Source organism: Cannabis sativa, chromosome 3, assembly GCF_029168945.1.
Source record: "Cannabis sativa cultivar Pink pepper isolate KNU-18-1 chromosome 3, ASM2916894v1, whole genome shotgun sequence".
NCBI lineage: Eukaryota > Viridiplantae > Streptophyta > Magnoliopsida > Rosales > Cannabaceae > Cannabis > Cannabis sativa.
The window spans coordinates 29301047-29327139 of NC_083603.1; the positions used below are offsets into that span (position 1 = coordinate 29301047).

Consider the following 26093-nt stretch of genomic DNA (forward strand, 5'->3'; position numbering starts at 1 on the left):
TTGATGGAACTTTCCTTTAATCCACATATGGAGGGACATTGCTCTCTGCTTGTACACAAGATGCAAATGGACACATTTTTCCCCTAGCTTTTTCTGTTGTGGATTCAAAAAACAATAACTCATGGCAATGATTTTTCACAAAACTAAGGGAAACATATGGGATCAGAGAAGAACAGTGCTTGATCTCAGACAGACATGAGAGCATAATTAAGGCAGATGCTCATATATTTCCAGAAATAGTGCATGGCTATTGTGTATATGGCCTGTTAAGCAACCTTCAAGAAAAATGCAAGCAAGCTCGTTAAACCATTCTTCGCAGTAGCAAGAGCATACACAAAGAGGAAATTTGAATACCATATGAGCGAGCTTGACAGCTTGGACATTCGTGTTAGACCATATTTACAACAAGTTGGATACCATAAATGGTCAAGATACCACAGCAGACACAACAGGTATTCAACTATGACTTCTAACATTGCTGAATCTCTAAACGCAGCAAACTTAGCAGCTAGAGAACTAAGAGCTTTGATACAACAATGGACATACACAAACAGGAAAAAAGCATCGAAAACCACAACATTTTTTACACCTACAGCAGAGAAAAAGCTAGTAAACAACTTTGTGGACTCATTGACAAAAAATGTAAAATCTCTTTCAATTATAAGTTGCATTATAGTTTCCTTATAGTTTTTTTTTCAGTTTGCTACACAGTTTGACAATTGATTATATTTACCTAATTTGCAGGTAAAGCCAATAAACGAGAGCATGTTCGAAGTGGTAGAACTAACAAGATCATGGGTGATCAATTTAAAGGAGAAAATATGCAGTTGCAACAGATTCCAAATTGACGAATTACCGTGTGCTCATGCGCTTGTTGTGATAAAAGAGATGAACTTAAATGTTTACAACTAATTTTAACATTATTATACGACAAGAATATGGCTTGAAACATACAGCGGATCAACATATCCGGTACACAATCCCACAACATGGGATGTACCAATCAATCCAAATCAGGTATAAACAATACAGATAAGGTATATTCATTTGCATTGTAGTTTTTTTATGATTTCAAAATATAATCAAGCTACAACCATGTTAATTGGAGTTAAGTTCCAAGTTTTTTCAAGTTGATTTATAGTTCCATCATCATTTCATTATGGGTTATTCAATATTACAGGAATTTATTTTGACAGAGAAAAAAGAGAAAATACTTGGACAAATGGTTAGTTTATTTAATAAATTTCAAATGTTTCGTAATAGATGCATTTAAGTTTATTTATAGTTTCATAACAGTATTAAAAACAAAAAAAGGAAAAAAAAAAAAAAAAAAAAAAAAAACAGGGTTCAGAATTGGAAATACAAAATTTGAACAGAACAAAGGCAATAGAAGTAAGTTTCTTTTCTATTTCATAAAGATCATTTTATTTTTTGTTATAAAAATCAGTATCCAAAATGTTCGAAAACATTATTAACATTAGCAATAACAGAATCAAAACAGTTTCAAAATAGTTGTCTTACACTAATAATAATTTCAAAATCACAGGAAAAAGAAGACATTCCATTCCTAGTCTTTTGCAATGGACAATTTGATGATCGAATGAATTATGAAAATTATGAAGCTAGTGGACAATACATCTCAATCAATTTTCTGAAATGAAAATCAACCAAGAACAACAAAGTTGCCCTTAAAAATGACCCTACTTTTTCTATTTAGAAGCCTTGGCTATTGTGTATTTCCAAAAATAACGCATGGCTATTGTGTATTTCCTTTGACCGTACGAGAACAAGAAGGCAGCAAGTCGAGTGTACTTCAATGTTAAAGTCACCGGGGACATCTTTCCCATGGATGAAGAACTTTGCAAATGCAACCACAAATGTTCTGCAATCATTATTTCCAAAAAAAAGGAAAACAAAACAGTTAAACAACTATTATACAACATAAAAAAACTTAAAAACAACAACTCACTTTTTCTGCTGAGATGGAAGACTAGCAATCTCCACAACTCTTAGAGGAGCTTTAGGGTCAGAACCTAAATCAGGAACATGGGACCTATTCTTCCAAAATCCAAGGAGATCAAAAAACAAAGGGAGTAACAATTGTAAGGCCTAAATCAAAAAACAATATTGAATTCAAATAATTGGCAAAATAAAAAGAAATGCAAATAAAAAAAATAAAGAAAATAATCACCTAGGATATTTTAGCAATCCTTTGCCAATCCAAGCATCAAACTTTGCCTCAATTTCAGGAGAGACGGGATCAGAAAATGTATCGTTAAGAGCGTAAAGGCCCTTCACATACGTAACCATCTTAAAATCCCTCTCATCTCCTCCAGATTGAGAACCTAAGGACATTACCTCCATTGGAGTGCTGCTCACATCAGCCGACCCAAAATCAATAAAAGGTGATTTCAATGTCAGGGTACGCTTTCTTTTATCCAAAAGAGGAGTATAAGTAACAGTGTCATCAGCTTCTTCATCCAAAGCAATGGCATCTGCCTTTTCAACAACAACATTTGGATTGGAATCTAGAACCTGAAATAGAAAATTTGAAAATAAAAAAAAAAAAAAAAAAAAAAAAAAAAAGCAAAAGTTACAAAACTAACATAAAACTGTCAAGCAACTAAAAAATACTAACATGCTTACACAACCTAACAAAGCATATAAACTACACAATGGCTATTGATTTTAGTAACAGCCTCTAAACCATCCAACACAACTTGCTCATCATCAATTTCAAGCTGGCTTGAACCATTGAAAAAATCATCTCCCTTTACACCAGACTCTTTGGCCTTAACATTTTCAACATCTTTAGCCCTCTCTTCACTGCCTGCAATAGCCTCAGTTTGAATCACATCAACAGCAGGAACATCACCAACAACTTATCAACTCCAGAAGCATCACCACCATCTTTACCCAACTCATCACCATCATCAGAATCAGTATCAATATTCTCTGGATCAGGTTATCCTTTGTCATCATCCTCATCAGCATTAGCATCATCATCATCAGAATCTTGGGTGACACATTCATCAGATGACTTAACCTGGTTAAAACAATAGTGCAATTGAAATAAAACATGAAAACAACTAACAATAACAGGAGAAAAAATATGAAACAAAAACTGTGAAAATAAATACCTCATGAGAAGGTCGACCATGAATGATATTAACTTTTTCTTGAATATCCTTAATTACAGTCATGACCAACTTGAATTTAAGGTCAATAAAACACCTCAAAGAAATAAAATCTTTGGCCAAGGATTCTTGATTGGAAATGACCAACTCTAACTTAGATTTCAACATTTCTATGTCCTCTGAATCAGACTTTTTAAAAGATGAACCACTTTCGAATGTTTGCTTAGTGGTACCACGATCATCAATAGATTCATCTAAAAATAAGCCTTCCAATTGCAACTTCTGCTTCTCCTCATCAGATGGACGAATGTTCTTAATCTTCAACTGAAAAATAGAAACAAAAAAACAAAACATGACACAAAAAAATTAAAAAAAAAACAAAGATTAATAAACTGGCACAAAACAAATATAAAATAGTAAAGAAACTAAAAAATCACCTTGTTTAACGGCAAATCAAAAATCATGCCTTTCAAGTCTCTAAAAGTTAGTTTTTTGTCCCAACATCATTGGTCCAATTCAGAATTCTTGAAATCCTGGATGCAACTCTTTTGCAAAAGGTGTTTACCATCTCAAGACAACATTCATAAAACCAAACTATGAACACCCAAGGACAGCCCAACGCTCTATACCAACCATCATAGGACTGACCTCCCTTCTCCTCTTTTTTATTTTTCATTTATTACCATGCTCTATTCTGCCTTTAAAAGAATCAATAGTCAACTCAAACGACTCCCTACCCCAACAATACTCATCCCATCGACCGCTGTCAACAACATCTAAATCAAACCTAGAAACTTCCTTATCTGGAGTATTGCTAAGAAGGAAATATTGGATGAAATACAACACAGAGAGTTTCAAACCTATGGATTCATCCTGTCCCCACCTACTATCCAAGAAAGCATCCTCTATAGCCTTATGATCAATGGTTTTTATGCCAGGGAAACAAACCTCAATTAACTGGTTTGATTCTTGGGAAAACAAAAGTTTATTGCAATCCCCAAAGCAATCAAGACAAGTAATCAAGTAATACTCTTCGGCACTGAACCGTATACAACGGTCAGCAACCTTAGCCCAAAATTCTTTGGGATTGGGCTAGTAAACCTCTCTCAAAAGTAGGCCGTGAACAACTTGGGGTGAAAAATAAAGTCAAAAATATCTAAAAAAATTCCCGAATTGGGTGTCTCAGAACATTGTTAACAAATTCACAGACAAAGTATTCTTAATGTTATTAATAACAGAGAAATTAATCATACATACACACTGTTGGGATTTAATGCCCTAAATAAAACCCATTACAATCTAATCTGATTTGTTATCAATAAGAGAATTAGAAGTGATTTATGTTAACATATAGTTTTCATGCTTATGGTTTAATATATGCACAAAATCAGTTAAGTCCAGAACATATATTCATTCACAATTACAGTGATGGCAACAAAGTGGAATGTGATTGTGATTATATGATTCAAAAGACTAAGTCCCTATTTCATCAGTGTTTTGGATTTACACTGATGTGATAATCAGCGATGAAGTATACTTACACTTTGCACAAGTGTTATGTTCTTTCCAGAACATTGGCAAAGTATACTGGTTTCGAATGTATGGAGTATACATTGGACTGGACCGATATTGATCTTAGTTAAGATATTATAATACTTACCGTTGTATCTTTCCAAGTCAATATCACTAGTTGATCTTAGATCAAAAGATCCAGATCCTGATATACTTGGGCTCAATCTCAGGAGTGTTATTCATGTTCTTTGATTTGTTAGTTAAGCCTACTTTTGGGTCAGGGTGATACGTACATTTTGGGAACATGATAGTATGATTGAGTGGGAGCGCTAAACATAAATATGGAATCTATAGCTTCTATAGGTGTTTAGAAGTCAAGTGATGATTTCCTTCAAGCTTAGTTAAATGGAAGTAAATGGAAGAGCTCTTATTTCAGTGATTATATTTTAGTTCACTAAAACATCATTTATAGGTAGCTAAGTGTTTTAAGGGGCAAAATACATTGAGGGGTGAAACGGTACATTTATCCCTACTCGGTGTAAATCATCTATATGGAGGATCTTTGATCAAATTAAGATTATAACGATGGTTAAATGTGATAGTGTATCTATATGGTGGAACATATAGAGCACTTTATATAACTGAGAGTGCAATTCCAAGTTCTAAAAGTGGATTCAACAAGGAATTAATAAGTTAGGGAATTTACTTAATAAAATCGGTTCAGCTTATTGGAAGCTAAGTAATATGGGTCCATGGTCCCCATTCTAGTTGAGACCATACTGCTTGTAAGACTCAGATAATTGATTATTATTAATCAATTATTATTCGAGAATTAGACTATGTCTAGTTTATGAATTTTCACTAAACAAAGGCAAAATTGTGAAAAAAAGAGATTCTAGGATCTACTTATTAATTAAGAGACTCTATATGTCTAATTAATAATTATGTTAAATGACAATATTATTTAATAATTTATTTTAGTTATTAAATAATTAGTTTTGGCATTTAAATGGTTAGAATTGGAAAATCGACGTTTTTGAGAAAATAGAAATTAAAATTGTTAAAATTGCAAAATTCTAAGTTGGGCCCATTAACACCATGGCCGGCCACTTGGATAGTTTTTTTCCAATTAATATTTTCATTATTTTAATGCCAAATAATTACTAACCTAAACCTAGTGGGTACCTATAAATAGATAGTGATGGCTCACCAAATAATAAGAGTTTTTCAGTTTTTCAAGAGATTGTCTTCAGAAAATTGAGCACCTCACTATCCTTCTATAGCCGACCCCTCTCTCTCTCTTTTCTTCTTCTAATTTCGAATACCTTGAGTGATAGAGTAGTGCCCACACACATCGAGTGGTACCTCAATCATAGTCTGGAAGATCGTGAAGAATCCAAATTGAAGAGAAGGACATTCGGACTCAGATGTTGGTGATACTTTGCGACAGAAAGGATACAAGAGTTAGAAATCTGAGTGGAAGGAGACATATTATTCTGCTGCAACCAATGTAAGGTTCCCTAAACTTTATATGTGTTTATTATCGTTTTAGAAGTTCATATTTAGGATGTTAAACAACATACTTGTGAGTAGATCTAAGATCCTGGTCAAATAAATTCCAACACACACTTCGATCTGTAGAAATCATTGGGACTGTATTTGTTAACCCAATCCTGCATTTTACAAAGAAAGCAAATATTATGAAATAGCATAGGCAAGTAGCAAAACTATAATAAAACTACAAAATAACTGTAAACAAACTAACATATAGGAAAAACTCCTTGAACATCAACATTCATGATAAATTTAATTTTTACCCATTGATGATATAGAAATAGACAGAAAACAACTAGAAAAACACATACAGTAAGGCGTTGAAACTATTAAAAAACTATAAAAACAACAATTAAAAAATGAGAAATGATCAAATGAAGTAACTAAAATGAAAAACAATCACATTTGGAAAAACAAAAACAGGAAAAAAAAATAACAATATGAAACAGAAATTAAAACTAAACAAACGAAAAATGAAAAACCCATAAAAATAACACATAAATCAAATTAATAAAATATAAGCCCTAAAAAGCCAAACAAAATAAAAAAAATGCTAAAATAAATAACCTAAAATAATGAAATCGATTAACACAAAACCCACAAAGGTCGAATACGAAAAATTTTCAAAAATGGGGGAAAAAAAAGAAACCGAGAAACAAACCTGAGATCGAAGACCAGCACCATCTTGATCAATTTTTTGAGCATTATCATGAGGAATTTTTTCCTGGGCAGCAACATTTGATTTCTTCTTTTGAGGAACTCGCTCACGTTTCGACAAGGGAGGAGTAAAATCAGAGTCATCTTCCTGAACAACAAGATGTTTGCCCTTGTTCCTATTAGCTAAGATTTCAACCCTATTTTAGAACTATTCTTTTGCACAGGGGAAGGAGTGGATGAAGAACGAGTAATAGTCATATTTATAAATAGATTAAGAGAAAAGAAAAAGAGGAAAAACGGTTATCGGAATCGGTTAATGTGAGTTGAAAATAAAATTGAAGAACATAAAGAAGAGGGAAAACGAGTTGGGATCGTGGAGGGGGAAGAGTTTAGCTATGGAGGTTATGATTTAAAAAAAAAAAAAAAAAAAAAAAAAAAAAAAAAAAACTGAAAATAAATAGAAAATAATAAAGAAAAAGAAAAGAAAATAATGTAATGAAAGATTGATAGAAGACATCAATCAATAACGTGTAAGCTGCATGTATTGTGTGTGCATGTGGTAAAAATATAATAAAGTAAAGATGAAAAGTATAAATGTTGCTTTAACAGTGTAGTGGTATTTTAGTAATAAAATGTGCATTTTGTACTTTTTGTGTAAAAACTTCTAATATCAGGTTACAGGTCATTTTTTATTTATTTTTATTTAATTTCTAAATTAATCACAACCATTTAATAGTTTTCCAATGGCTAAAAAAATGTAAGATAGTTACAATAAAATCTAACCATTGAAACTTCCTTTATATATATAATATTTAAAAACCCTTTATTTCCTATTTATACATATGGGTTTTGAGATTTTAATATGGGCTTCAGCCCTCCCTCAGCTCGGGTTGAGATGCAAAATGGGCCTCAATGTGGTAACTAAGTTAGTAAATGTCCACTTTTTTAAAAAATTAAAAAAATGGCCAAATCTAATAAATTAGATAATAAAAATTATAAAAATAGATTTATCACATATTTTTTTAAAAAAAATATATATAATAACAAAATTAAGTTACATAATTTTTTTTAGTATTGCATATTATGACATTGTAACAAAAATAAATAAATATATTAGATCATTTAAATATATACAGCAGTATTAGATAAATCGTAATACAGATTATTAATATACCGTAGTAATAAAATTATATACCACAAAAAAATTATAACAATACTAAATTAATACTCAAAAAATATATATATCATGCTAACAAAATTATATATACCACCATTAAAATATGAATACATACCAAAAAATTTATATATAATAAAATAGAAACTAAATATCATATTAAATAAATAATATATTATAGACAACAAAAATCATATACCATACAATAAAACGTATATACCTACAATAAAAAATAAAACAAAATAATATAATATTATTAAAAAAATTATATATATCATATATATTAACAAAATTATATATCACCTTTATGTATACTAAAAGAAAAACTAAACATGCATTATCTAAAATAAAATGATATACTATACAATAAAACGTATATACCATATAACATAAAATATATACCTTACAATAAAAATATATATAATAATAACAACAAATAAAAATAAAAATATATAGGATGCTAATAAAATTATATATCATGTCAGCAAAAGTACAATAGAAATAAAACTTAAATATTATTTAAAAAAAATTATATACCGTATAACAAAAAATACATATATCATACACCAAAACATATATACAAATAATAATAATAATAAAAATATAGATTACTAATACATATATATGTATACTATACTAACTAAATTATATATCATAATTAAAATATATATACCATGACTATTGTATATAATAAAATAAAAACAAATTAAATATTATTTAAATAAATAATCATACAATCAAAAAATATAAAAATAATAATTAAATATAGGTAGCATGGCAATAAAATTATATACATACAATAAAATATTTTTATTATGCTAATAAAATTATATACCACTATTATACATATCATAATAAAAAATAAATATCATCTAAGAATAATAATATACCATACAACAAAATAGAAATATATCGTACAACAAAATCTATATACCAACAACCCAAAACAACTCATAAAAAATTAAAAAAATTGACATAACTTTAAAATAAAAAAGATTTTAACAAAACTAATATAGATATACCATAATGTTTAAATAATTTGCTTCTAATTCTAAAAAAAAAATAATAATAATAATTGAAATGAGGACATTTACTAACATAGTCTTATGATTTAGGGTCATTTGCTATATTTTTTTGAAATGAGGACATAAACTAACATACTCCTATGATTTGGGGCTATTTACTATAATTTTCCCCCTCAGCTCCATGTTGGTCTGACAGTGACTGTGGGCGTCTGAATTTATGAAGACCCCAACAAAAGAGGGAGCAAGAAAGCAGAGATTGAAGGAGTGAAAACTTGAGTAGTCTTAGGGGTGTTCATCCAATCCAATTCGCAATATTTTGCTCATAGTACATCCGATCCGCACTAAGTGCAGATTTTATTTTTGGATCCAATCCAATCCGCACTATAACTCAAATCCAATCCAATCCGTAAAAGCGCGAATTGGATCAGTTATGTTGGATTGATTATATTTTAATATTATATTATTTAATATTTATGAAAAAAAAAATTCACATAACTAGCAACAAAATAAAATAAATTATAGTTATTTTATTTCTCCAACAATACATTAAAATAAATAAAATAACAAATTCAAAGGAAGAAAAAAAATTGTATGTATAAAAAAAATTCTAATTTTATTTTAAATTGTATGTAAAAAAAATATATATAAGAATAATAGAATATACATTTGATCTATTAAATTTTATAATATAATTATATTTTATGTATTAGCCTTTTAAATTACTATTTTCTTTATATTAAAATATTATTTGTATATATAATTTTTTTAATTTTTTTATTATAAATATGTGTGGATTGGATTGAATCGGTTACTTTTACATGTCAATTAACATCTAATCCGCACAAGTGCAGATTTTGAATTTTTCAATTTAATCCAATCCGTACAAGTACGAATATCCGCACTTTACAGATTAGATTGGATTGGATCGAATCGTGCAGATTGAATTGGATCGACTATTTTATGAACACTCCTAAATAGTCTCAAGGGTGCCGTCCGAGCTAACTGCTTCACAAAGATTGTCAAATACTAACACACTTTCACAGTAACTAAATCAATCTCACTTTAAGAAAACGTCGGCCCTTGTTGGACAAATTTTCTAGATCGATATTCGAGAATAAAAAGCCTAAATTCAACAAGTTTCTCATTGGGAACAAGTATTGTTGGGAGAATTTTACTAATCATCACCTGTATTTTAAAATATAATATAATCTAAATTGTATAATTACTTGCTCTAATTTTACTTTGAAAGAAGTTTACTACATTCAATAATTACAGTACTTAGTAATACTCATTCTCAGGGGTCACAAAAAAGTAAGAGTATTGAGACATTTCAGTTACATCCAACTACATAATTTTTTTTTTTTTTTTTTTTTTTGATAGATCCAATTACATAATTATTTTGCTATTACATAACCAAACAAACATATTAAACTCAATAATTACACTCCGAAAATATACTCACTTCCAATGTTACTCCAATTTCAATTATAGGGAAACTTTCCAAACACAACACAATCTAAATGAAGTTGTAAATTCATAAATAATGTAACAAGCAAATCCGAAAAACAACGGACCTTTCAGAATGAAATAAAACAACTAACTCACCACCAATATGGCCTTCGTGGTTGTTTTATCAACCGTAAAGTCCGTTATCACACAAGGTGCATTTTGAAGATAACACTTCGCTGCTGAATATAATCAATAAAGATACACTTGTGTACTTTGCAACCTGCATTATGGCAAAGCCCAAGCACCATCCCTGGAGACCCCTCCACAATCGAGGGGCGACCCCAAAAAAAATGTGAAGAAAATATATCCGAAAAGATTTTTGAGATGCCCAATTGGAAGAGGTAAAAAAAAAAGCGCAATTGGGAAGGGGATTATCGGCTCTGTTATTCTTCTCGGAGCCTAGTGAAAAATATAAATCAGCCTATATTATATGAAAATAATAATAATAACGTAAAGAAAAAGGAAAGGATCAAAAAATAAACCACCCAAATAAATGGGTCGCACAAATCTAGTTGGAAGAAAATTTGAATACCCCAACAAAACACTGGGAATGGCGGGACCCCAATTGCCTTCTAAGCTGCAAACAGCAATTGAATAAATGTAATGCATAATGATTTCCATGTAAGCTTCTAGTTCCAACTAAACAATCATGGCTCAACAGTTGGGTAGAGACCTTGCATGGTAGAGTGTCCACCACCGTTAGAATCTGCAACACCATAAAAGGGAGAGTGAAGCTCCCCAGAGTGTGATGATTTTCTAGACTTTGTGTGTTTCGGAGATGCTGTATAAGAATCATTAGAACTGCTAGCAGCAGAAAACATTGATGAGGTGGGCAGTGCACTCCTTGGCAACCCTGTTGTATCACCACCACCCAAGCTGTAACCCTTCTCAACTGTTTCCGCTTCCAAAGGCAACTCATCCAATGTCTGCCCAAAAACGTAAAACGTTAATATCATGCTATGATGGGAATTCAGTGAGACAGAACATCAGTGTACAGACCAAGTCAGAGAATTCTGGCCAAAACAAAAATGCTAGAGAAAAAGAAACAGTTAAAAAAGCTGTAGAAACATTGAAAATAGTTGAGAAAAAAAAATAGACAAAAAAGGTAGATAAAATATGGCATGCCACAGATTGAATATAGAACATTCAAGGTAGCTGTGATCAAAGAGTTGATGATGGATGCAAAGCAGTATATAAATAGATATTGTAATTAAGTTCCTAATACACTGGAACTGTAGATATAATTAGATCAGAAAACTACCCGAAATGCTTGCTGAAGAGCCCGGAGTGTATCCCTAGTGCGCTTTCTCTTCGATGCTACTTCATCAGGTTCTCGCAACATCTCTTCAAACAGATTCTCTCTGTTCAGGATAAAAAACAATTAAAAGTCGAAAACAGCACAAATTAACGTTAAAGACGTGTTAAGAGTAGTTTCTTTAAAATATAGTAAGATTTGAAATATTGCTTTCTTATTTTAAATGTAAAATGGTACCTGTAAAGCTTCCTAATGAAGACATTGTGCAGCTCACGCTTTGTATGGTTTACCTAGAGATATAAAAATCAAGAAAGTCAATATTAGGGATGTATGGAATTCAGGCAACTTTATTGTATGCAACCCTTGTGAAGACAGTTGTTGAGACTACAACACACACCCACACGATAGAATAAAATAAGTCATGAATTATACACATAAAAAATGCAACATAATTATGTTGAAAATATTCAAGAAATGAAACTACAATGTCCAAAATAGTTTGATACAAACAGCATTTTTTAAAGTCAATAATTACTCGAATCCAATGCATATGCAAGCATGGATCTAAAATTATGGATACAGCAAGAAACACAAGGTTGCATAAGAATGCTTGAAGGATTTAAGCAAAACAAATATCACTATCAAGATACATGGCAAAAACTTCTACACATTAAAAGCTGATTGGAATCCAAGTCATATGATTGACAAAAAAGGAAATCAAATAGCTCTATCTAGACGCATTGCGAAAATACATAAAAATATAATGTTACCAGGAAATGCATGATTGCTTTAGGTACAAAGTCTTCAACATTCTTCCTAACGATGTCATAGTACGACCTCAACAGCAGTTTCGTGACTGTTATTTCTATACTCTCCTGCTCAGAATGGGTTTCTGAAGGCCTCAAGACGGTTGGGGGCTTAACAGGGAAAAAGAAGATGAAATTAACGTTAATAGAGAAAGAAAGAAAAAAAAAATTATAAAAGAATGTTAGAATATTAGCTGTATATTAGGTGTAAAAGAATTAGGGTAACTTGTATTTATTAGTTTCCTATTTTGTTGGTAGTTTCCTATTTCCTAGTCTCCTAGCTTTGTATATAAATATGTACTATTCTATGAAATATATAGACAATTCGAATCACTATTTTCTACATGGTATCAGAGCATTGTGATTCAAAATTCGAAAGTCGAAATTAGGGTTCTGAAAAAAAAAAAAAAAAAAAAAAAAAAAAAATTAGGGTTTGAGTTTAGGGTTGTTTTTTCGAAAATCCTATTTGGAGTGAACATTGTTTCTCACCGCCCACATAGGAGGACTGCCCAGCCGCCGATCTACCAACCCCCGAAGTCCGGTCGCCGGATTCCTCGCGCGTGGGGCTCACGCGCCGCCTGAAGCTTCTGCGCGTGGGGCTCACGCGCCGGCGCGTGGAGGCGCGTGTGACGGCGCCTTCGACGGCGTTCTGTTGCCGATTCTTCACTGGGTTCTTCTAAGCCCACTCGCATCTGTTCTAGGTTGTAATTCGGTATTTGTTTGTCTTCTTCGTGTTTGGGTGTTCATTCTTTGGTGTTCTTTTGTTCTTTTTCTCTGTCTTTGTGTTTGTTTTTGAGATTATGGCAGAGATAAGATCAGATTCAAAATCAGTTGTTGTTTCTGATGTTGTTCCCGTAATGTCTAAAATCACGGATCATAAGTTGATTGGTTCGAATTATTTGGAATGGAGTAAGACGATTCGGCTGTATTTGAGGAGTATTGACAAAGATGATCACTTGATCGACGATCCTCCGAAGAAACAAACGATTCAAGGAAAATATGGCTCCGTGAGGATGCTCGCTTGTTCCTTCAAATTCGAAATTCTATCGATATTGAGGTAATTAGTTTGATTAATCATTGTGAATTGGTTAAAGAACTAATGGGTTACTTGGAGTTTTTGTATTCTGGCAAAGACAACATATCTCGCATATATGATGTTTGCAAAGCTTTTTATCGCGCGGAGAAACAAGATAAGTCTCTTATGAATTATTTTATGGCTTTCAAGAAAACATATGAAGAACTTAATGTGCTATTACCGTTTAGTCCTGATGTAAAAGTTCAACAGCGCCAACGAGAACGGATGGCTATTATGAGTTTTCTTGCGGGACTCTCATCCGAATTTGACTCGCAAAGTCACAAGTTCTCTCCGGTTACGATGTCTCCTCTTTACAAGATGTGTTTACTCGTGTTCTTCGCACGAGACTACCTCTTCAACTCCTCCGAATAGCGCCTTGGTGAGTCGTAATAATTTCCGCACCGAAAGAAACTCTACTCCAAGTGGATTTAAAGGAGGTAATTCACAAGGACCCGATAACCGCACACCAAATTCAGGAGCATCATGTGCAATTATTGTAAGAAACCGAGGCCACACCAAGTTTGAGTGTAGGAAGTTACAATTTAAGAATCGACAACAACACTGCGCCAATATTGCAAGCACTAGTGATGCATCCGACAAATCGGTCCTTATTTCGCCGATGAATTTGCCAAGTTCTCAAGGTATCGGGAAACACTTAAGTCTTCATCTTCTTCTCACATCGCGATTGCCGATTCGGGTAACTCTAATGCCCGCCTTCTTTCCAAATCCTCAAAATGGGTCATTGATTCGGTGCCACGTATCATATGACGGAGTAATTCCGTCTCTTTTCCACTTTTCGGTCTCACGTCCCACTTCGTTGTCACCTTAGCCGATGGGTCAACGGCTTCTGTACTTGGATCTGGCACTATTGTTCCTACACCTATGCTATCTTTGTCATCAGTCTTACATTTACCTGATTTGTCCTTTAATTTGCTTTCTGTTAGTCAACTCACTCGTAATCTAAATTGTTGCATCTCATTCTTTCCTGATCATTGTTTGTTTCAGGATCTTATGACGAAGAAGATTATTGGTAAAGGACATGAATCTGGTGGCTTGTATGTTCTTGACCCACTTCCGCCAACCGCTATTGCTTGTTCGAGTGTTGCTTCCGCTTTTGAGGCTCATTGTCGTTTAGGTCATCCATCCCTTCCTTTGCTCAAGAAACTGTGTCCCCAATATAGTAGTTTATCTTCGTTAGAATGTGAGTCATGTCAGTTTGCCAAACATCATCGTGTTAGTTTGAGTCCACGTGTCAATAAACGTGCTAGTGTTCCTTTTGAGTTAGTTCATTCTGATGTTTGGGGTCCTTCTCCTATTTTGTCTCAACCTCGGATCTCGGGTATTTTGTTACTTTTGTGGATGATCATTCTCGTTTAACTTGGTTATATTTAATGAAAAATCGTTCTGAGTTGTTTTCTATATTCTGTGCTTTTTGTCTTTGAGATTCAAACTCAATTTAATGTATCTATTCGTACTTTGAGAAGTGATAATGCCAAAGAGTACATGTCTGCTCAATTTCAATCTTATATGACCTCTAATGGCATGCTTCATGAAACTTCTTGTGTTGATACGGCACCTCAGAATGGTGTTGCAGAACGTAAAAATAGACATCTTCTTGAAACTGCACGTGCTCTCTTGTTTCAAATGAAAGTCCCTAAACCTTTTTGGGCCGATGCAGTTTCCACGGCATGCTTTCTTATTAATCGCATGCCCTCTTCTGTTCTTAATGGTGAAATTCCATTTAAAATTCTTTTTCCTAATAAGTCATTATTTCCAGTTGCTCCGCGAGTATTTGGTAGTGTTTGTTTTGCTCGCGATGTCCGTCCATCTGTCACCAAATTAGACCCTAAGGCACTAAAGTGTGTCTTTCTTGGTTATTCTCGTCTTCAGAAAGGGTATAGGTGTTATTGTCCTGATCTCAACAAATATCTTGTGTCTATTGATGTTACTTTTGTAGAAAATACACCTTATTTTTCATCTTCCACTACTTCTACTAGTCAGGGGGAGGATGATGATTTGTTGGTTTATTCTGTCACATCCTATGCGCCTGCTCCATGTTCTGGCGGGTCTCTTGTTCCTTCACCTGCCTCGGTCGTCACCCCCACAATGTCTACACCTCCACCACCTCCACCACCTCTACCACCTCCACCACTCCCTCGGCCTCCTATAGTGTACACCAGGCGCCCCCCTCCTCCACCTCCTGTTTCATGTCCTGCACCTGCATCTTCGTCATCAGATCTGGACATCTCAGATGATCTTCCCATTGCACTACGTAAAGGTAAACGTCAATGTACTTTTCCTATTACTTCTTTTGTGTCTTATAATCATCTCTCCTCTTCTTCTTGTTCTTTTATTGCTTCTCTTGATTCTATCACTATTCCTAAAACTGTTCGAGAAGCGATGTCTCATCCTGGTTGGCTTCTTAATGATGATAGAAGAGATGAATGCTTTGGTTGCGAATGGTACTTGGGTCTTGGTTGATTTACCTTCCGGAAAACGGCCATCGGGTGTAAATGGGTGTTCACGGTTAAATTCAATCCAGACGGCACAGTTGCTCGCTTAAAGGCCCGTCTTGTTGCCAAGGGTTATGCTCAAACCTATGGAGTGGACTATTGTGATACTTTTTCTCCTGTTGCTAAACTCACATCTGTTCGACTGTTCATTTCCATGGCAACTACTCATCATTGGCCTTTGCATCAGCTTGATATTAAAAATGCTTTTCTTCATGGAGATCTTGAGGAAGAAGTATATATGGAGCAACCTCCTGGGTTTGTTGCTCAGGGGGAGTTAGGGCGAGTTTGTCATCTTCGCAAATCTTTATATGGATTGAAACAAAGCCCTCGTGCTTGGTTTGGTAAATTTAGTCGAGTTTGTTGAGAAGTTTGGTTTGTTGAAAAGTAAGTCGGATCATTACGTGTTTTATAAAAGATCAACTCGTTGGTATCATTTTGTTAGTGGTGTATGTTGATGACATCGTTATTACCGGGAAATGATGCGAAGGCATCTCATCCCTTAAGTCTTTCATTCACACCCAGTTTAACACGAAAGATTTAGGGGAACTCGAAGTATTTCTTGGGGATTGAAGTTACTCGGAGTAAACAAGGTATTTTTCTCGTCTCAAAGAAAGTATGTACTTGATTTGCTAACTGAGACAGGGAAATTGGGATCAAAACCTTGCAATGCTCCAATGAATCCAGCTGTGCATCTTACACGTGATGGGAAACCATTTGAAGATCCTGAGAAATATCGCAGGTTAGTTGGAAAGTTGAATTATTTAACTGTGACTCGTCCAGATATTGCATTTCCAGTTAGTGTTATCAGTCAGTTCATGTCTTCCTCAACAATTCATCATTGGGCAGCATTAGAACAAATTTTATGTTACTTAAAAGGAGCACCAGGACGAGGTATAGTTTACAAGGATCATGGACATACCCGTATTGAGTGTTTTTCGATGCGGATTGGGCGAGGCTCCAAGGTAGATAGACGATCCACTTCGGGATATTGTGTATTTGTTGGGGGCAATGCGGTCTCTTGGAAGAGTAAGAAACAAAATGTTGTATCTAGATCCAAAGGATCTTTGAATCGAATATAGAGCTATGGCCCAGTCCGTGTGTGAGGTAATATGGATTTATCAGCTTTTGACTGAATTCGGGTTTAAGACTTCTATTCCAGCAAAATTATGGTGTGATAATCAAGCTGCTCTTCATATTGCCTCGAATCCCGTATTCCACGAGCGAACTAAGCACATTGAGATCGATTGTCATTTTGTTCGTGAGAAAATTCAACAAGGTCTGATCTCCACAGGATATGTGAAAACCGGAGAACAACTAGGAGATATTTTTACAAAAGCTTTGAATGGGGTGCGGATAGACTATCTTTGTAACAAGCTGGGCATGATTAACATCTATGCTCCAGCTTGAGGGGGAGTGTTAGAATATTAGCTGTATATTAGGTGTAAAAGAATTAGGGTAACTTGTATTTATTAGTTTCCTATTTTGTTGGTAGTTTCCTATTTCCTAGTCTCCTAGCTTTGTATATAAATATGTACTATTCTATGAAATATATAGACAATTCGAATCACTATTTTCTACAAAGAACATTAGTGTAGACAAATTGAAAGCTAATGACAATACCTCTCTCAGGTGGATCATTGATACAGCTTGCTCAATGTTGTGAATAGGCTCATTGAATGGTTTATTTGTTGTGTTCTCTCTAACAAGTGCACTACGGCTTTCACCTCCACCAAAAATGGATGAAATACCCCAAGTTGAACTGCTAGCATTTCCTGAAATATCAATAGAAACATCAGATACTACTAGTCTACTACGATCCCAGTGTCACTGATGTACAATTTATGCGCAAACGAAAGATGAGACAAAACTGCCTATACAATAAAAAAGAAAGAAATTTTTACATAATACACCAAAGATTAAAAAATCACAAAAATACGTTAACACGGACAAATTTTTATTTTTACGGTTAGAACTTTTTTATTTACAAGAATACATTCTTCAGTTAAAACAATAAACTGTTCGATATTCTTTTTTGGTTATTTTATAGTTTATTTATAGTTGTGAGTTGATTTCTCGTTTTTTTAGTTGTTTTCTTACGCATTTTATTTTTTGCTGAGAAAGTCGTATTTTTGTAATTTTGAAAAATTAGCTTCGTAAAACTATAAATAAAAAATTTAGGTAGTAAAACTGTAAATAAAACATAAAAAAATATATATTAAAGAAAAAACCCCAAAAAAGAAATCCATAGAGAGCAAGGATAAATATCCATTACAAGACTGCCAACACTGTTTTTAATATATTCTAATTACAGAAACATGTCAGGTAAACAAAGTAACGGCCACTAAAAAATATCCCATTTGACATTTATCAACATATAATACTACATCTTCGGTAAATCGTTGATAAAAAATAAAAAAGAAATTTAGAGAAATTCTTTTGTACAACAATTGTTGACACTATACTGCTGCTTGACACAATGTAGAGCGTTTAACATTCCCGCCTAAAAGTTACTTTTAAGTTTTAAGTGACTTATTTTCAAAAGTGATTTATATGCAAAACTCTTCTAATGAAAATAAGTGTCTCAAAGAAAGACCTTTCATAAGAACAACAAAAGACACCGTTTCAAGTTACTTTTAACAAAATTTTAATATTTCCTAAAATTTGTTTCTAAACTTTTCATTTCATACTCATTCGAATCAAAGAAATATTTTTGTAATGATCAAAAAATAGACTATCCATATATTAACCCAAAAAGAAACTAAAATCATATACTTCTCTACTTCAACTGCGTAAAGGATAATATACATACATTTAAAAAAAAAATACCAAATCATAATGTAAAATCTTACCGGCTGCAACTTTTTCACTATCAGGTGCTGGTCGAACACCCTGTTAGGCCATCCAAATAGAATAAAACATAAATAAGACTTAGGGGAGACTAATAGCAAATTAATCTGATAACCAACTCGAGATATGTATCATGCTAATTGGGGAGAGAGATACTACAATTCTGTCTACCAACAGAAAAAACTACCTGATCAGACACAATCCCGTTTGCTTGTCTGGCAAGAATTGCTCGAGATTTCAGAGTTCTTTCAGATGCCGGTGCCTTATCAGGTTCCACACCATCCTGATTGATGAAAAGTGCATGAAGAGGTAGAAAAACTCTAAAAAACTGTACATGCAAACACAAATTGCTCATAACTACTATGAATACGGGATGCATATACCTTCGGCCTACCAACAGGCAGTGTTACCCGAGAGGACTTGACTTGTTGTGAGGCAACCTCAACGGCCTTACTCCCACCAATAAAGTTTGGATGTGAAGTATTTATGTAGTCCATCTGCAAATTAGTTACTAATAGCATCAACAGCCAAATTTTTAGCGGTATGGATGAGAATGGAATGCATAAATTTTCTAAAAGCCGTACAACATCAAACAGCATTAATATCAAAACTTTAAGAGTATCTAGGAGATAGCATCAGATCCCTTACAAAGAAGGTTGACTAATATCACAAATGTAACTCTTTTAATACTATAATTGTGAAGCTAATAACCCATAAGAAAAACTGAAAGAAGATCATAACAAACTAATTGCAAAACGAACACACAATTCAAATATAACAAAAAGGTCAGGTCAAGCCAAAGACTGTACAAAACATAAGGAAAGCCATATAAACTAATTGACACTATTCACTAAAACATTTGCAGTAGATTTTAAATATAATATTCTCAAAATCCCATACTTATACAGGTGAAAAATTTATTGCATTCACAAAATCAGGTTTTTTTTCACTAAAAACAACAAAGTTTTAAGTAACTAGAAACCAATAACTAAGAAACTATAGCAGCTGCAACTATAAAGATGGACTATGACAAAGGTCTTGCAGTATGGTAGACATAATACAAGCAACCCCATAATAAAAATGAAAGATGACCAATCCTGTCTGAAATAGTAGGAGTTAGTAAATGATACAATTGCCATTAGAAGGCCAACAAGGATTATATTTTACCTTCCCTTTTCAGAAGAATCCAAATTTAATGCTTAATTTATATATATATATATGTACCATTAGCATGCACCCAACAGGCATGCAGTCAAACAATTCAAAATATGTTTATGTCGCATAAAACTAATAAAAACATACCTCCATCTCAATTATGTGTCCAATCATTGACTCTGAAGGCTCTAGGCCTTCTCGCAAAAAGTTACCTATAACTTCATCCATGTGCTTTCTCAAAATAGGGAATCGTTGCAACTCATTTACTAAGCAACGATGACTAATCTGGAAAAAAGATTGTTAGTTGAGAGTCAAACCAAAGATGTACAGAAGTACAGACTACAGAGACATTTGGGTGGGAGTAGATAACCTTCATCAACTCATCAAATATGAACCTGGCACACTGAAGGCTTGGATCTAATAAACGAGCAATTTGCCTCCTAATCAGTACTTCAAAAGGAACCTAGAAGAAGGCAACATTAACAAAATTTTCAAAACCCAACTAATATCTTAATTTAGAGGAAGGCAAAGAAAATAAAAGAGATTTTAAATTACTAAAGAAGTACAAACAGAAGAGGGACAAAAAGAAGACATACTTCTGGTACAAACAATGCAGATTTGGGGCCAGTTGCATTTTGAATGGCAGTCCGAATGTCATCATCAGTCAAATCCTCACATGGATCCACCTCCTGCAAAAAAGGGCAAATCATGTCAAGAAAATTTGTCATTTGCACATCAGTTTTATACACCCAACAAATTAAAAACCAGAATCCTAGAGTTGTTTTGTTCTGTAAAGCACATGTATTATAAGCAAAGGTAACTAGGTCCTAGCATTAGTTATTCTGCTGAAAGCCCACAAATGAAAGCTCCATGTTGGAACCTCTGATTACGTTTAAAAGTTGTTTAAATAATATCTAGTAAAATAAATACTGTATACAAAAAATTGTTCTAGAAACCCTGTATGATGAACTGCACCATACAATAATGGAAATAAAATCCAATAGAATGCAATCAATTCAACAAACAGTATAATTGTGCAGGAATTGTAGAGTATACTAACCTCTAAACTTCTAACAAATATTGACTGAAAAATATAATGAATTCTTGCTCCACCTGACAGCTCAGATGTTGACATTTCCTCATTTTTACCTTCCACCATTGAAGAAAATGCTGTAGTCAACAGGAAAGAATGAGACATCATTCATGAACTTAAGACGGAGAGCAGACAATACAGAGTCGTGAATAAGATACAGGACTCATTAGGCCGCTAAAAGTAAGAATAAGTAATTAAAGTCAACCTACCTTCAGAATACTTTGAAAGAATGTTCAGGAGAAGAGCTCCCTGACCAGCCTATCAACAACAATAAACTGATAAGTGCAATATAAAGCAAATAATCAAATCTCTTTTCAGCCTATCAACAACAATACAGAGATAAATAAAATATAAGCAAATAATTACATCTCTTTAGATTAGTTAAATAATAAAAACTTTAAACAAAAAAAAAAATTCCAACTTGTAGAAGTAGGAGACAAAAATGAAAACAAGCAAGTAAAGCAACAAAAGCTGAAGCTACTACAACCACATAATACCAAATCAAGACACAGCACCCTAAATCACAGAGGTAAAACTGAATATGGTGGATCATGCAAAGATCTCAACGACATACTCTAGATTCTGTGATTTCTCCATAGCTGGCATGTTCTTTGGCAACTGCAACCAGCGCAGAGCTGATGCGTGACTTGAGTTCAGGGAGTACTTTCTTAATATGTTGCACTAGGATCTGCAAACAAATTATGAAGCTAGTTTAGAGTAAGAGAATGGTGTCGGCAAAGGAACTAAAAAATCTAGAAAATAAGGCTGGTTCATGATTATGAAAATAAGTTATCAATGAAGGTCATGCTTATAATTAAATATAAATAATGGAATTGTTTTGTTAATATAAACTCCTGAAACAACAGCAGCGGCAGGCCATATATGCTACTAATAATTTAGTTGTTCCACAAGACTTAACAATGACTAGCAGCTGCCACGATCTTCTACCTGGTTCAACTTCTTTGCCAACTGAGGGACACCACAACGATCAGCTAGACCATTATATACCTGCATAAGAGCGATATAAAATACCATATGTGAGACTTTTCAAAATATTTATGCAAAGACATTATCATAATTTCAGAAAATTATAGGTATAACCATACAGGACGGCTGCGGAAAAACTTTTCTTCAGCTACAAGTGCATCCTTAATACTCCTGTTAAGCAAAATATCCTGTTTTAAAAAGTAAATTTAAGAACTCAATTCAAATCTTAACAACTTAACAGCTACTAATATAATAGCAACTTTGCAATTAATAAGTAGCAAGATACATTAATAAAATGTATGGGATTCAAAACCTCAGAGAGAAAGGAAGAAAGATCAGCAAAAGTCTTCCTAACAATAAAAAAAATCGAACTCTTTTTTGTTCCGATTTCCAATGAAGATAAAGATTACCTCCTGACTGCGATTCACAACCCCTACATAACCAAGTTTTAGGGGTATCACTTTTCCCAGCAACAGATTCCTGGCATCAGTACCTCTGTCCATGATGTCCAACTGTCATCAAAAAGGAAAGAAAAAAAGAAAGTCAGAACCTTTATAGTTTCCAAACATTAAGAGCACATTACAATTTGAAAAGGAAATACGTGAAAACACACACCTTTGTGATTACTCCTATGGTTCTCAAACCTGCCAAAAGAAAAAGGCAAAATAATAATAATAATGAGATAGCTATCATCAAATATCCATCTACAGTTCTGTCATTTAAATCAACACTTACCATCAGGGTCAGCCATTCCAGCAACCTGAAGAGCATCTGAATTTGCCAAATCTGAATTCGCAGGTGTCACAGCTAAAATTAAACAGGTATCAATTTTGATATAAGACATAATCATTGTTCTGATTCGTGCTTCAATGTCAGTCGGCTGGTCACCAACAGGAACCTTTGTTATACCAGGCAGATCCACCAGTGTAATATCAAGAACATTCGGCGAAAATATTTTCAGGCGAATCTGTTTGTCTGATACACCTTTGTTTCCTCCTGCTTCCCTATCTGTCTCAGCCTGTACCCAAAAATTCATGTTCATACATGAAGAAAAAAAAAGGTAAGCCAACCATTGAGACACTTATATTATGATGACAATAAGATCACTAAACCGTTGTATAAATCAGAAAGTCACTCAGATAGAAATCAAAGACCAGGAATGCTGAAGTTGGTAGCACTGTAGTTTTACTTTGATAAAAGATGAGGGTTTGACTGATTGCTGAATCAAAGAAGTAAAAGTTTCATCTTTTTCCTCAGCTTTTTCTTCTTCCTCTCCAAATTTACAAGCTAAGGAAGTTATTACTTATAAAATACTTCCAGTTTCAGGGTATTGATATCCCACAGTTACACTTCAACTTTATGGATAATCATTTCTATATAAGGAACATTTCAAAGTTTAATACCAAGGCCATCAACAGGCCATGCCAAAGCAAATTTTCAAAAGCAAATTACTTGAAAAAATAAATGACCAGCAGTTTGTTACAATAGGTGTTATTTGTTAGAAGCTTTTTTTTTTTAAGGTAAGCATATCGTTTTTAGTAGTGATTATTATTATAGACAAATATGGTCGTAAAATTCAATAAAAAATGGTAGATGAGAAACAAAGCAAATATATAAATAATATATATACATCAAAATTCTATAGAAGGGCACCATTTTTTGTAAGCAGGTTTGAAAATTCAGTTACACGTATGTCTGTTTGTTTTTTTTCTTCCTCATTCGTAGAGACGCCCAGAAAAGTGACACCCTACTGCAGTTGCACTTATAAATAAATAAAAAGCTTAACTAGGCTATGGTTGTTCGACATATCAAACAAAACATTTATCAATGAATATGTAAATAAACTATGCAAATGAAACTCTACTTGAATATGTAATGAAGTACTAGTACAAATGTCAAATGCACATTAAGTAACTATCACGATGACATTATCTTTAATCCCCAAAGAACATGTTTTTCCATCAGAGAAACTCTGATAACATTTCTACACAAGAATAAACACTGGTTCAAGAAAAAAAAAAAACGATTCCAAACCTGAATTTCCCTCCGAATTTCAGAGAAATCGTGAAAACGTCTCCCAGGCAAGTGAAGGAACTCCCCATACTCGTCATCGGTTCCATCAGCATTCTTCTTTGTCTGCAGAAGCTGAAGCACGAGAGGTCGGCGCGTACATATATCAGACCCCCTGGGAAGAAAGTCCCGGCCAACAAGAGCCTCGAGAACGCTCGACTTTCCACTACTTTGGCTTCCGACAACAGCAACCTGGGGGAGCTGGATGCTGGATTGGCTCCCAAGCTGAGCGAAGATATCCTGAAGCTTGTTCACTATAGGGATCACGGAGTTTCCTAAAGGCGACGACGACGGCTGATGCGATGTCGCGGCTTCGTCCGCCATGGATGGATCACAGAGAAGCTCCTTAGGGTTTTTGAATCGTAGGGAGAAAAACTAGGAGAGATAGAGAAGAGATGAGTTTTGGGGTTCAATTGATCGAATGAGATGACGGACTTGGGTGCGCAGAATGGTTAAAGTACGAACCGGAGCTGAGGAAAAAAGAAAAAGCTTATTTGCACCCAAAAAAAAAAATTTATTTCAATACATATTTTTTAAATAAATGAATTTTTTTTTTTTTTTTTTGAAAGCAAAATACTTTATTCAGCAAACAAAAGAACTACAAATGGCCAGGCTTCTCTACATTTTAAAAGGCAGCAGCAAGAGGGTAACACCTCTGACCAAAAAGAATTACATCTTTGAGTAATAACCCACTTAGTTAAAGAGTGAGCAACCTTATTATAATCTCTATTAACAAACTTTATACCAACACACACATCTAAAAGGTTAGTAGAGAAAATTTCCAACAAAGGCACCCCCAATCTGCCCAAGGAACTCTGTCTGACGGCAACTGATTAATAGCAGTTTGGCTATCAGAGTTAACAAAAAAAAGGTCTAGAATTCATTCGCTGAACTAGATTCAATCCTAATCTGATAGCCAAACACTCAGCCAACATAACTGAAACACAGCCGGTCTAAAAGCAAGCTTTAGCAGCTATCAAACGACCTGTATCATTCTTGATAACAGCAGCCATTCCACTTCCCTTTTGATCGTTACACAGCACAGCATCACAGTTCAACAAATAGGTGCCAGTCGCCATCTTCTAATCCTTTTATCTTTCTTCACTGCTCTACTCTCATTAGACTTTTCCAGAGCATGGTCAATGTAATCAAGAGCCCACGGAGTCCAGCTCTTCAAAGGAGTAATTTTATTTTGGAAAATTCGATTATTCCTTTGATTCCAAACCAGCCAACTCAAACCCAAAAAGGATTCAAACTCCTGTTTAGTGCATTTTTCTCTCATGAACATTAGAAAGTCCAGCAGATCCGTCATCAAACCAAGGCCTTCAGGAAAGAGGTGTGAGAACCCTACTGCTTTCCACACAGTTTTCAACCGAGGGCAGTTCCATAAGGCGTGACCAATAGTCTCAACTTGGCTCCAACTGTTGGAATTTATTTTACCAGGATCTTAGATCTACTCACAAGTATGTTGTTTAACATCCTAAATATGAACTTCTAAAACGATAATAAACACATATAAAGTTTAAGAAACCTTACATTGGTTGCAGCAAAATACTATGTCTCCTTCCACTCAGATCTCTAACCCTTGTATCCTTTCTGTCGCAGAGTATCACCAAGATCTGAGTCTGAATGTCCTTCTCTTTGATTTGGATTCTTCACGATCTTCCAGACTATGATTGAGGTACCACTTGTTGTGTGTGGGCACTACTCTATCACTCAAGGTA

At 33.9% G+C, this 26093-nt stretch overlaps 2 protein-coding genes across 5 annotated transcripts; one reads left to right on the top strand and one right to left on the bottom strand.

Annotated features, from left to right (window-relative positions):
- The first annotated feature begins 462 nt into the window (after positions 1-462).
- Positions 463-912, top strand: LOC133036012 (uncharacterized). The gene is made up of 2 exons (XM_061112479.1): positions 463-642; positions 745-912. The coding sequence occupies exons 1-2, from the start codon at positions 463-465 to the stop codon at positions 910-912; spliced, it is 348 nt and encodes a 115-aa protein (XP_060968462.1).
- Positions 913-10393: 9481 nt separating this feature from the next.
- LOC115709594 (dynamin-related protein 3A) lies at positions 10394-25074 on the bottom strand. 4 transcript variants are annotated; one of them, XM_061111819.1, is made up of 22 exons: positions 24334-25074; positions 23035-23317; positions 22915-22943; positions 22710-22811; positions 22419-22487; positions 22261-22320; positions 21887-22000; positions 21522-21570; positions 21280-21389; positions 20816-20908; positions 20590-20682; positions 20367-20504; positions 19448-19561; positions 19252-19347; positions 19067-19106; positions 17838-17989; positions 12594-12740; positions 12061-12113; positions 11830-11929; positions 11242-11494; positions 11101-11145; positions 10394-10967 (listed from the first exon to the last, which is right to left on the bottom strand). In XM_061111819.1, the coding sequence occupies exons 1-21, from the start codon at positions 24691-24693 to the stop codon at positions 11141-11143; spliced, it is 2460 nt and encodes an 819-aa protein (XP_060967802.1). In that variant the 5' UTR covers positions 24694-25074; the 3' UTR covers positions 10394-10967; positions 11101-11140. The 4 variants fall into 4 exon arrangements, 3 of the variants coding, with proteins under 3 accessions (XP_060967802.1, XP_030493585.2, XP_060967803.1); XR_004010245.2 differs by having other exon boundaries at positions 11101-11494; XM_061111820.1 differs by lacking the exon at positions 10394-10967 and having other exon boundaries at positions 10970-11145.
- Between the last annotated feature and the right edge of the window lie 1019 nt (positions 25075-26093).